A 13,152-nucleotide genomic window follows, 5' to 3' on the forward strand; every position below is an offset into this window, starting at 1 on the left:
GACCGTGAATGGGGATTTTATTCGAAGCACGAGATAGATGCGAAGTTGTATAAGCCTCAGCTCTGACCTAATTAATGTCTCAAGCTATCTCAGTTAGCTTAGGGTCTTGCGACCTCTGACCTGTGGGGTGGGAAAGCTGGCAAGTGACTACTTTCATTTTCTTTCTTCTGGTCTGTGTTGTGCTTGTGTCATGTCTAGGACAGATGAGCCTGTGATGGTGGGTGGTTCTGTTGGTATGCAGACATCTAAGGGCAGATTGTCCCCGTCTGTGACTGGACCCAGCTTCTTCTCCTTCTTTTTTTCTCATAAACAGACGACCATCCATTATGAATGAATGTCCTCTGTGACTCATTCGAGCCATTTCCAAAATACCCTTTCCGCAGAAAACACTTAGATACACAACTGTGCAGACAGTAGTATAACAGTTATCCGTGCTGATATAACAGAGGTGCTGGCGTGATCAGCAGCGTACACAAACACAGATAGTCACACCTGAAGTGCACAATATGTAATGTGGGCTTTTTTTGTGTGTTTTGTTTTGTTGCAGGGTGGGAAGAAGCACAATGTTCCCTGTGGTGGAAGAGACTGCAGCGGAGGCTGTAAATGTTTCCCAGAGAAGGGTGCCAGGGTAAGTCTCCTACTTTAACTACTGTTCCAAGTAGCTCTGCAAAGACCGCTCTCTCCCTCCCTCTCTGTCTCTGTTTCTGTCTTTTCCCTTTTTATCTTCAGTGTTAACCAGCTCTACCAGCTGCTTTTCAATCTGGAATACCAAATAAGGCCATGATCGCACATGACGGTGTATTTATATTTAAGTCTCAGGGAAAGATGAACTGACAGGCTGCATAGGGGCCAGTATAAAATAAATATGATTTTCTCTAACCTATGAAATGGAAATGAGCCCCCAGTAAGTTCCTTTTAATTGGACCACAAGCATCAATTCAACTTTGAATAAATATCAGGTTAGCCTGATATTTAGGTGCTGTAGATGCACAGCAGCCACGATGGGGTAAAAACCCTAGTGTCATGTGAGGTGGTCACTGTTACCAGCTCAACTCAACATCAGTGTCATGCCTGATCATAGCCTTCCAGTCATGTTGTGGGTAATCAAAGTGTCACAACAATGCAAAGTTAACATATCAGATAATCAGTCTATTAAGACTCTTTCACCGTATGGAGGATCGCACTGCTGTAAGTCATTAGTTTGACATACTTATCACCCTTTCTTGCAGTCTAAGAGTTGCATTTCACATCATTAACCTCTGTGAAAGAAAAGGTCAGAGAGGAAGAAGAAGTGTCTGAAGTGAGGGAGAGCAAAAGAGAAAAATGAGAGAGGGTTTTATATCAGAGAGACAGACATAGACTAAACACACTGAGATAACAGGCTCAGAGCGTGTCATGGGTTTCTGCATGACTAAATGCTGTTTTTGCTTCTGACACATGCTGCACAAATCATCAGATGGCTTTCTGATTATTACACTAGGGGCTTTACCTCCTTAAAATATCAGTGCTTTGAGAAAACCAGCGCCTACTTTCCACAGCAAATGAAAACATATTTGGGTGTTGAAAGAGACGTGATGTCATTTGTTCTGCAAAAAAAGTTTTTTCAATAATAAAACAGTTGGATTAAATGGGATGTAAAGATGTGCTGCATGGGTTATCTGAGCTTCCACAAGCTTAGAGAGGAATCAACATATATGCCTCTAAAATCTTAGTTACATACTGAGCTCATCCGGAGATCCTCAAACAAGGATCTGTTGGTTAAGAACTGTGACCTGAGGTCATTTTACTAACAAAACCACAGTATTTCCCAATCTCAGTTAAGTGTTTTTGTCTCCTTCACCTAACCACAGATGTGCACTCAAATCTCTGTCCTGGGCTCTGTTCACCCACATCTATCATAGCGACACAAGTGTGTTCAAGTTCATAAATGTAGCTCTTCATTTAGCCCCCTGTTAAAGTTGTCCCTGAACACCATCCTGCCCATGAACGCTTTTTTAAATACTCAAGAGACATTTCGGATTTTTGTGCATTTCAAAGACGAACTTTCTGGATGATTAATTGGCCAGCTTCCTTTTGTTTCTCTGTTCTTCCGAAGACTGCTCGTAGGATCCATAAATGTCCCAGCTTAGCTCTCTGATGTGGTAAAGACCATTTACCACATAAAGTCGGGGACTGAAAATCCAGACTTGTAAAACCTCCCGCCTGCGAGAAAGAACACCTCCTGAGGGAGATGACAACCTGACCTGACAACAGGAATGTCATGCAGCTTGACTTTGGCATCCACTAAGAATTTACCAGACCAGCTTTACAGTCGGTCTGACCTTTGCTGTGGATCCAGGAAAGCCTGTAAGAAGTCAGAGCGGGAACTTCCACATTCCGTGTCTGAAGGATTCATAAGTCTGACGATAGGCTCAGCAGACCACTTTGGCTTCCTCCTGTCTTTCACTGATTTACTGTGCCAGCCACGAGCGAAGGAAAAAACTGTCATTGTCCAGTGCTGCTGTAAGTGCTAAGACAGTGAATGGTTTTCCTTCCTTGGAATAGTTTGTGCTTCGGCCGTAAAAACAAGACAAAATATCGCAGATCAGACATCCTGGTCTGCGAGAGATGAACTACACAAACATTTGTCAAAGACAAACGGTCTCTAACCCAGAGGAAACTAGACTCCATTTCCAAGAAAACAGGCATTTTACGTTATCCTTGTGTTTGTTTTATGCATATTTAAAGCTTAAATTTCCTAAATTCGAGTAGTTTTGCACATATTGTAACCCAGCCAAAATGTTGCAATGGTTTTTGTTTCACCCCAGTTGTTGCACTTGTTTATGAACACACTAGAAACCAACATAGGTAGGTCCCCCCAGATCTGTTTCTCCCTCCTGCATCTCATTCTAAAAACATTTCTTCCGATAACTTCCCCCTGAGGTGAGTCATGGAGAAGAGAGCTTCACTGAATGGGTCCAACTCATCCTGTGCAGCTGTCTGCTTTGGCTGAGATTTCACACAGCTGTCGCGATTGGGCGATGGTTGTTAACACAGAAATGGCGGCCATTCACGTCAACATGATGCATTAGTGGAGCAGAATAATTTTTGTCCAACTTCTCCTCTGACATCAGTTTTGTTTGCGTTCTAGTTTTAAGAAAATAAAAGTCAGATCTCAGAGTTTATCACAGGACCGAACAAATGCCAAAGCCTCGCTTCGGTAACGTTTGTACGCCATCGTATTTGCCAAACCTGGACGTGCTGTGTGTGTGTTTTATACCTCACATAATCCTCATATTTTGAAACTTGGTGACTAAGATTTATAAAACCGACTTCATTTTTCATTCAGTATGACCCAAAGTGAATAACAGCCCATAAACTCAGCAGGAAAGTGTTTACAGAAGTCACGACAGAAAACCGTTTACCAATAGACTTCCCTACGCGCAGAAGTCTTCTTCCAACCACAACTATCGCCATCTGGTGGCCTTCAGATAGAATGGAGGTTTTAGATGCTATCTTTTAAGATAAAAACAGAAGATGAAAGCAATGCAAAAGGGAAACAATAAAGTTAAAGTTCAGACAGAGATGAGAGACGGAAAGAGCGTGAGAGAGACTCAAAGAATGAAAGAAATTCTTCGTGCAGACTAAATATGTTAATTTCAGGGCTTTTCTGAGAGCGGAGACGGCGTGCTTCCAAAAGTCCTCATTGTTCTTTTGCGTCATTAGTGATTTTTTTTTTCCAGTCGTGAGAATGGTAATAAAACGGCAAATAAGTACCCTAAATTGAAGTAATGAGGAAATAACTTAGGACCACAAAGCGTTTGAAGTAATTCCCAAGACTTGGCTTAATAACTGAGGAACATGGGCACAAGTGTAATCACAGTGTGATCAAATAAAGGTGTAAGCAGTTGTGCAAGCTAGTTGGGGTTATAAAGAATCCATTTCATGGTTTCTAATGCCTGGAGAACCAGGATGACATTAGAAACTGAACACACATGCTCACTTTGGACCTTATTTAACAGCTCACTGATATGTTTAGTGCTGGGAGGGTTTTTTGTAACTTGGGTTTCTAGAAGCAGGCACTGGGTTTAACGTTGAAAATGAAACTTTGAAGTGAAAAGGTCAGCACACGCTCGTCACGTCTTCTCAACCTACGCAGTGAACAAGGAGAAACACTTGCATCGAAAAGAAAAAAAGACAAGCCACGACTGGGAAACCATTAGAGGCAGTATGCTGGGAGACATGGTGTCCTTTCCACCATAAGAAACACTGTAATGCATTAAAGAAGGGCAGGAAATGACATGTTCTGAGGAAACTGAGCACAATGACAGTCCACTGATCTTTTTTTAATATAGACCCCCTCTGTGTCTGTGGGAACAAGTTGGTCTCTGTTTGGTTTCATCTATAAATGGCTAAGATTTCCTCGTTCCATGAAAACAAGTGCATACCTGCATTCTTAATCCAGTACCCGAGCCTCTCTTATACTTTCCTGTCTGCTTAGGGATGCTGCAGGCATCATTAACTTTTATGACTCCAAAATATCATGACATTTGCACACACTTTCATGGTAAAAGCAAGGATGTGTTTCTTGCACCTTGCTTTCAGAATAAACTCTTGAACTTACATAATGATGAACTCTATTTGAGCTCTCAGAGCTGAATTTTTCAGCAGTGGTCAGTAACACTGATCAAACATGACTGCCTAAAAGATAGGAGACTATGGGAGGTGAGTTAGTGAGCGTATTTACTGGCAGAGGCATCTTTCCAGTATATATTAGTAACCTGCTGGAGCTTCTTACATGATTTGTAATGGCAGTTTTTCCTCAAACCTGCAATCAGGAGCCTCATCCATGCCCGCAGTCCCTCTCCACTGGCCCTGACCTTGTCAAAGAAAGAGCTACTAACTGTGGAGTAATAGTGCAGTAGATGGGAGGGGAGGGAAGCAAAAACCTGCTAGTATCACTAAAACTCTTGGACGGGAGGATTTTCTTTTCCTAAGATTCTTGGAAAGAGGAATTCAGCAGGGAATCACAGGCTGCGAGTGCCCTGTGTGAAAGAGCCTGACAAACAGACAACAGCCGGCTGTTGTATGTAGCTGACACATGGTTACAAAATAATCCGGACTTCTTAGTTTTTTCATCGTTGTCACACTTAAATGTTTCAGGTCATTAAAGACATTTTAATATTAGACCAGGGTAAGGCAAGTAAAAACAAAGTGCAGTTTTTAAATTATGATTTCATTCAGAATTAGCTATCCGAACTTAGTTGACTGCAGAAAGAGAACTCTGATTTAAAGGACAACGAACAGGAAGAAACATGCGCTCTATAATTCACGTAATGAACATCACAAGATCAAATCATATTTGTCTAAGTAAGTCTCTGTCTGGGTCTGCAAAAACAAAAATGTCTCCTTCTTGTTTTTGTTTGGTTTGTTTTTACTGACCCGCTGTCCTCTACCCAGACGGGGTCCAGTTTTAGGAGCCTTAAAACGTGCCTCACTCTCACATTTTGGAAAGATAGCTGCTTTTAGGAATGGGATGTCTATTGTGTACAAAGGAGGGCCTCGTGTACACATACTGTGCACATACATAAAGGCAGGGCGAAACATCAACACTGACGCATACTTACTCATATACTTGTATAAATTAAAAAGTCTTGCAGTGAGGAAGATATTGATTGATTCCTTAGTGACAGAGTCCTCTTGAGTGTCGCCAGTTGGCAGCAAATGTGGGAAAAGGGAGGTTTTTGCTACTGATTTTGAAGCCACTATCTTTAAAAAAAAAAAGGCAGGGACCAAAATAACTTTAATTTCAGTCATTTCTGTGTGTGAAACTCACATGATGGGAATCAAATATGATTCAAAATGTTGAAAAATGTGCACATGATATATTCCCACTTCATACCCTTTGCTCTTCTTAACTGAACTCGATTACAAACGGCATGTATTCGCATTATGAGTATGGAAAACAAATAGCTGTACTTACCCACGTCTTAGTGTTCTTTCTCACTATGACAACACTCTAATGACAAGTAGAAGTGTCTGTAAATGCACACTGAAGCTGTGTCGAGCCTCTGCTAAGCAGGGCGGCATCAAAACTGGCTGTGACTGTGTTTTTGTCTCAGCCTATATGTTTCACAAAGTCAGTGTTTATTCTTTATCCTCCTCTTATTTCTTACACAAGACAGATTTGAATAAAATATCCTGGAGATATCCTGTGTTTTGTAGCAAACCATTCCCAACGCGTTAGCCTTTTTCTTTTGCATGTATCATCCATTTTCTTAACCACTTTTTCCAATTCAGAGTCTCGGTGGGGTCAAGAGGTGGAATACGTCCTCAACAGGTCGTCAGTTAATCACAGGACTAACATGGAGAGACAGAGAATCATTCAGGCTCACGTTTACACCTACAGCCAATTCAGAATCACCCGTAAACCTAAGAAACATGTCTTTGTTTCCATAATGGTGGAGTGAAAATGTACCGTTTGGAGAAAAACATAAAATAAAGGACATCTAACCCCTTTATTTTAGTGACCAGCTATATATAGTATACTAATAAACAGAGATAAGATGAGAAAGAGTCCAATCTTAACAGAACAGTTTACCTTTCAGTAGTAAAGCTAACTATGTACTAAATTCCAAGAAGAAATCTAAATATTTCCTTGTGTTCTAGCAAGAATGTTCATTTTTGACTTTGTCCTGAAGCTTTAGCAGCTTTCATTCTTGAGCACATGTACATGGTAACTTACGGTGGCCCTGAGAGGCCAAACGGACTGCAGCTTAAGAAAACACCAGCAATAAGAAAAACGCTGCAAAAGCAACGGAAATAGGAAAAAAAACGACACTGGAAATAGGAAAAACGAAAACAGAAATAGGAAAAAACAGATTTCCAAAAGCACAAGGGAAATGTTTCTGGGGAGACAATAACCCGACGGACCAGTTGCGCGAAACAAAATATGCTAAGAATTGCGCTGGGAGACACTTAAAAGAAGTGGAGGATCTATTCAATTCAATTTTATTTATATAGCGCCAAATCACAACAACAGTCGCTTCAAAAGTCCTCACAAAACCGATGAGAGGTAAGTGTGTTAGCTTAACTATTAGCCTAAAAGTCCGTCATCAGTATTATATGAATCATGATAAAACACACCTAGCATGTTTTGGGTTCCTGCAACTGGTCCGTCGGGTTATTGTCTCCCCAGAAACACTCCCCTTGTGCTTTTGGAAATCTGTTTTTCCTATTTCTGTTGTGTTTTGTGTGCTTTTGCAGCATTTTTCTTATTGCTGGTGTTTTCTTAAGTTGCAGTCCGTTTGGCCTCTCAGGGCCACCGTAGTAACTTCTGTTACAGGACAGAAAAATCTGCTATTGGCAGTTATTTACTAAACAAGCTAAGAAATCCTGCTTTTTTCTGCCTCAGTCTGAAATTAAAAGTTCACTCTTTCAAGAAATTTAAAAAATTTTCAAGTAGTAAATTCTTCTGTCGTCACTGGAAAGTCCATCTACGCTGCATGAGAAGGGAACAACAGAAGGATTGGGAATTATTTGGACAGATGCATAAAACCTCTGGCAAAGTGAACTCATTCAGAGATCCTGTTTCCTCATCACGGAAGGAAATCACAGTCTTATGAAATTCATTTTCACTGTAGGTTGTTGGCCTTGATAAGAAGACGCTCCATCCTAGTGCTCTTTTAGTTGCCATCTGTAGCTTGACTGTGTTATCATCAGCCAACACATGGTTTGAGTATACCTAAGGACAAATTAAGTGAACAGAGACTGAGATAAGAAGAATTACCCTGAGATATTCTGTTTCATGTTGCTGCTGGGACTGTGAACTTCAGCATGCTTTCACCCTTTTTTCTAAAAATTTTGACATTAGAGATACTTTGTGTCCTGAAATAAGCCTCATAGCAGTTTTGGGACAATTTCCTGATTATTTTCCAGTGGACACTTTCCGGTGCCATCCATCCCCTGCTGAGTTACACTGGGACATCCAGACTCGCACCACGACCACATCTGTCTGGACTGCAATCTCATGATAGGAACGCCGGGTCAGGAATTGTTATGGTTGGCGATGAAAGGTCTCAGGGCTGTAGGAAAAATGTGACCAGTTTTTTTGGGTCACGGCAACGATGCCATGTGTTCTCCATCAAGCCTTGTTGTGAAACCTACACTGGGGGTGGGCTGCTGAGGAAACAATTAGATCTCCTCCAAGTAGTTTCATATTTATTCCTCCAGCATTTTCTAGGAAAAATACATGTTTTTCAGCGCAGACTCGAGATTTGAGAAATTTGGCCCCACATAGCGGTGTTTCAACATGTGCTCAGTGGTTGTGTAAATGTTATGTAATATATGAGTACTTTTTCCCCCCATAACCTAAGATCAAGGTACATTCCCATCCTTTACTCATACTCGGGCTCTCAAATTGCTATAATTTACCGTAAACCTATGTAATAAACCATTAAGTGAGTAAACCACACACACAAGCATGGATCTTTGCCCTGTCCACCAAATGCAGCTGAAATGGCAGCGGGTGCTAGATTCCCATGTGGGAAAATGAAGAAAGAAAAAAAAATCTTCCATTCTTCAGTTCGAATTGGACTGTGGGCTTAGCCAATTGGATATTTTGGCGGGTGCAGAATGAGACCCTGAGGATTACATGGGTATCCCTGATAGTAATGGGACTGGCTGAGCGCCACGTCAGTCAGGGCCAAGATCACAGCTGGGAGTTTGACTATAAATCTAATCTAGCAGATCTGGAACCTTCCATTGTCGCGTCTTTTTTTGTTAGTATTTAACTATTCATAAGCATTCATAACATTTATGAAAAATGCTATATCCATTAAGCTAAAACAGAAGTTACAACAATTATTTTGGGGATTGTCTTTGTCTGACTGTAGATTTGGTTAGCCAAATAAAACCAAACAAAAGTTAAGAGTGGTGTTATTCAGCTAATGGGATAATAGTCGTGCCAATTCCAACCTCCACCTGCCCACCTTCTGTTCTCTGAGATCAAAAGCAGGTGGACGCACAATCCAATGAACACAGTCAAATCAGAATGGACTAACATGCTTCAGAGTACCATGAAAAAACACACACTCAAACGGAGGGGGAGACTTCTAAATGTGAGCATACCTTTATGTTTCTTACTGTAGGCAAAAATCGTGAAAGCTGCAAAAACATTGTTTCAGACAGGAGAAGTTGCGAGCATCTGTCCTCCTGTCTGACGAAGAGCTGCCGTGCTCAAAAAGTTGGTTTTCGTGGTCCCATAAAAAAGGTAAAACTGGAGCCATGCAGCATGAAAGCATCTGTCCTCAAACCAGACTGCTAAGCTAGCATATTTGATTTCTATGCCAAGTACCCTTCCTGACCCTCAAGGATTTTGTCTTCGGGGATCAAACCAGGAATCTTTAACTTTGAACTCACTCGCTTGGATGAGCCCATCGTAATATGCACTCCCGATGTGAATCTCTCTTTCCACCAAATCCCAAAGGTGCTTTACTGGACTGAGACCTGGCGACTGTGTTGGCCATTTGAGTACAGTGAACTCACTTTCAGGCATCAAAACCAGTTTCAGATGTTTTGAACTCTGTGACATGGTGCGTTATTCTGCTGGAAGCAGGCGTCAGAAGACAGGTACACTGTGTTGATAATACTTGGGTATGCTGTGATGTTTAAATGATTTTCAGGTGGTACTAAGGGGCCCAAAGTGTGCCATGTAAATATCCCCCACATCGTTACACCTCCAGCAGCCTGAACCACTGATACAAAGCAGGATGTTTCCTTGGTTTCATTTGGTTTACACCAAATTCAGATCCAACCATCCGAATGTTGCAGCAGCACCAGGGTCTCATCAGATCAGGCACTGTTTCTCAAATCTTCTAATCTTCTATTATCCATATATGCATATATTTCTGTTAGCCTGTACTGTAGCCTCAATTTACTTTCCCGTTCTTAGCTGACAGGAGTGGCACAGTGTGGTCTTCTGCTGCTGTTGCCCATCTGCTTCAAAGTGTTGTGCGCTCAGAAATGCTCTTCTGCATAACTTGGCTGTAACAAGTGGTTATTTTAGTTACTGTTTCCTTCCTGTTAGTTTAAACACATCTGGCAGTTTTCCTCTGACCTCAGGCATCAACAAGGCATTTTTTCCCAGAGAACTTCCGCTCACTGGATATTTCGTCGTTTTCGGGCCAGTCTCTGTAAACCCTAGAGATGGTTGTGTGGGAAATTCCCAATAGACCAGCAGTTTTAGAACTACTCAGACCAGCCGTTGTTGGTGTGAGCCCCTCTGACACTGACAATCAGGCCATATTCTGAGTCACTTAAATCAACCTTCTGCCGGTTTGAACTTCAGCAGGTAGTCTTAACCGTGTCTACAAGCCTAAATGCACTGAGTTGCTGCTATGTGATTGGCTAATGCGATACTTGGGTTAATGAGCAGTTGAACAAGTGTACATAACAAAGTGATTGGTGAGTATATAATATGGCCATTCGATAGAGTTTCCTCTGTAGATGTACCAGCAAACATTTCCAGTATACCAGAGTAGTGTAGCAGACATTTTCGGTTTTCCATTAAATGTCTTAATAACTATGAGTTTTGATAGATGTTAGCGTTCTCCCTAAATAATGTTGTTAGAGCCCAATATGACATCATGAAATTGCCCATTTTGTCCAAGCAACAGATATGTTTATCCAATCATTCTTGCACTGGTTAGGATTAGAAGTTATGACTGCTGTTTGTACCCTACCTGATTTCTCAGTAACAGGTTTTATTATCATTTTGATTTATAAGTCATGTCAACTTTGGGGTAAAATAACTTTCTTTCTTCCTACTATCGCTCGTGTGGCCTCTCAGACTGTAAATATAATTAAATATTCTGTACATAACTTTGTGCCCTGGGGTTAGACGTTATCAGACAGCAGCGTTTCTGAGGAAATTGACTTTTCCTTTCTAAAGTTTTATAAACACATGGTGCACCTTGGGAAGTCCACTGTGTAGAAGCTGTAATGGCATTATAATCATAGTGATAAATGTAACAGTGGGATTATAGGGGGTTCACACCCGTGATGGACCTCATTAGTGACAGACATGCGGTCAGAGTGACACACACACAGGTGGTTGATCTCTGAGGTGAGGGCAACACCTCGTTCAAGACTGCAGACCCAATATTGCTCTTTCACGCATGCATTTTCACACAAACACACAGACTGCAGCTGTGTCCGGCTCACACACACAAAGCTTGGACCACAGACTGGAGACGTTTCATTCCTCATATATGAGGCAATGGCGCAGGTGTCGGGCCCCTGAGACCCCTGGGATAGCGCAAGGTCCGGGCTGTTCTGTTCTCAGCCTGAGATCCCCCCCCCCTGCTCTCGAGTCTTGATCTTCACCATACACCCTTTAGCACACATGCAAGCTCTCTCTCACACTCACACAGTCTAACCAGTGGTCATTAGCAATACCCTGTATGGACTGGATGCTGTCAGATCTCTGGCACATTTGCATGCACGTGCGGAGCAAAAGAGGGACTCATGTGCACGCAGAAATTAGCTCAGAGTCTAAACACATTAATTCAAATGTAAACTGGTCTTCTGTCCTGAACAAAGAGGAGCCATGAGAAACAAAACAAATGACAACAAATGACTGATGTTCCGAACGTCATCTGTATTCATCCCTCTGTTTCATTTCTTTGTCTTAGCGTAAGAGACATTTTAAAAGGATGAGTCACAGGGACCAGCTGAGAACATGAAGGTTCAAGTTTAGATGTCCTCAGAATTGCAGCAAAGCTTGTAACATTTTCATGTAAAAGACCTCATTAGACTTTTTTTGTTTGTTTTTTTCACATGTCACTGGGCCACGTGCAGCCTTTCTTAACTCCTAATGCATCATTTTAAAACTGCTCTCATCTAAAGTGGCCATAAGGGCTTTTTAGATGCAGGATGTTTTCCTCCAGCAGAGGCTACAGAAAGCTGACCTCCCTGACTGCAGCCAGGAGATCCAAACATACGTTAATAGATATCTAAACATCATCCACAGATGTTTATTTACTCCGCCTGACTCCTCCTCAGGGTATCCAGTTCGGGTCCCTTTCTGTCCTCCAAGCAGAGCCCCTCATGCCTGTCCACAGACTGGGCCCCGCTTCCCTCCGGGGTATCATGCATAAGGGATGCGACTCCTGAGGAAATGAGTCCAGGAAAAATGTGTCCAAGAAAAACAAGCGAGGAGGGTAACAGAAGAGGGACCGAATCAACTGAAGTATCCGAGTCCAGTTGTGGGAGTCAGAGAAAGAGGGCAGACTTCAGTGTTTACATGCTCTAAATGATTTACTCCCTAACATTAAACTTCACCATCTTTCCATTCTTCTTCTGCTCTTAAATCACTCTTTAACCTTTCTCCTCCTACCTCCCTTTTTTCACACCACTTTTCCTTCCTTCTTTTCTTCTTAGCTGTTGTACTATACCCTCAATTCCTTCCCTCCATTCTTCTTTTATTCCTTTATTATAGCTGATAAGTTCAGAAGGGCTGAACAGCTGCTCATTTCCTTCAGAGTGCTTAAAACAAAGTGAATGAGGTGGAGTAAACCACTTGTTCTTACACTTGTTGGACACTTGAGTAAAGAGGGCCGCATCTGAGAATTTTGGATCTTTCTAAAACTAGCAATCTAACACTCACTTCCTCTCACGGAGCGATTAGCCATTTAAGGCGGTGAGAAAATAAGTAGGGTTTGGACTGTTTTAGATCCTTTGTCATTTGTTGCAGAGAGCTGTGTGATATCATGAATGCTTAAAAGGAAAAGTTAATAATGGAGCATTAGCACCAGTAGTTATATATTCTATTTTCCTATGACAGTATGAAGATATGTATCCATTTGACTTTTCTTTAGCCAGTTTCTGTTAAAGTTTAGACTACATTTGAATGAAATCTTGGCGGTAACAGTGAGCCACATCGATGTTTTCAGGAACAGCTGCAAAAACTTGGCTTTAGATTCTTTGATTGACATACAAATTTGTTTGTTTCCGTCAAACCCGAGCCTTAATCCATCCCCTTTCCTCAGAACCAACTGTTATTTCTCTAGCGCTGCAGACTTTCATTATTCTGGCAGTCCTGCTCGAGGCAGCTTGCGTAGATACCTGCTCTCACCAGGGAGAGTTTATATAAATGAGTGTTGTGTGAATGTA

General features: G+C 41.7%; 1 protein-coding gene across 1 annotated transcript in view; it reads left to right on the plus strand.

Annotated features, from left to right (window-relative positions):
• The window catches only part of col4a2 (collagen, type IV, alpha 2), a 65,682-nt gene that overhangs the window by 20,554 nt on the left and 31,976 nt on the right, over nt 1-13,152 (plus strand). Inside the window, exon 4 of the mRNA XM_031734556.2 lies at nt 548-628. Within this exon, the coding sequence (XP_031590416.2) occupies nt 548-628 (81 nt within the window). The remainder of the gene's footprint in view (nt 1-547; nt 629-13,152) is intronic.

This window comes from Oreochromis aureus, linkage group 16 (genome assembly GCF_013358895.1).
Source record: "Oreochromis aureus strain Israel breed Guangdong linkage group 16, ZZ_aureus, whole genome shotgun sequence".
Lineage (NCBI taxonomy): Eukaryota > Metazoa > Chordata > Actinopteri > Cichliformes > Cichlidae > Oreochromis > Oreochromis aureus.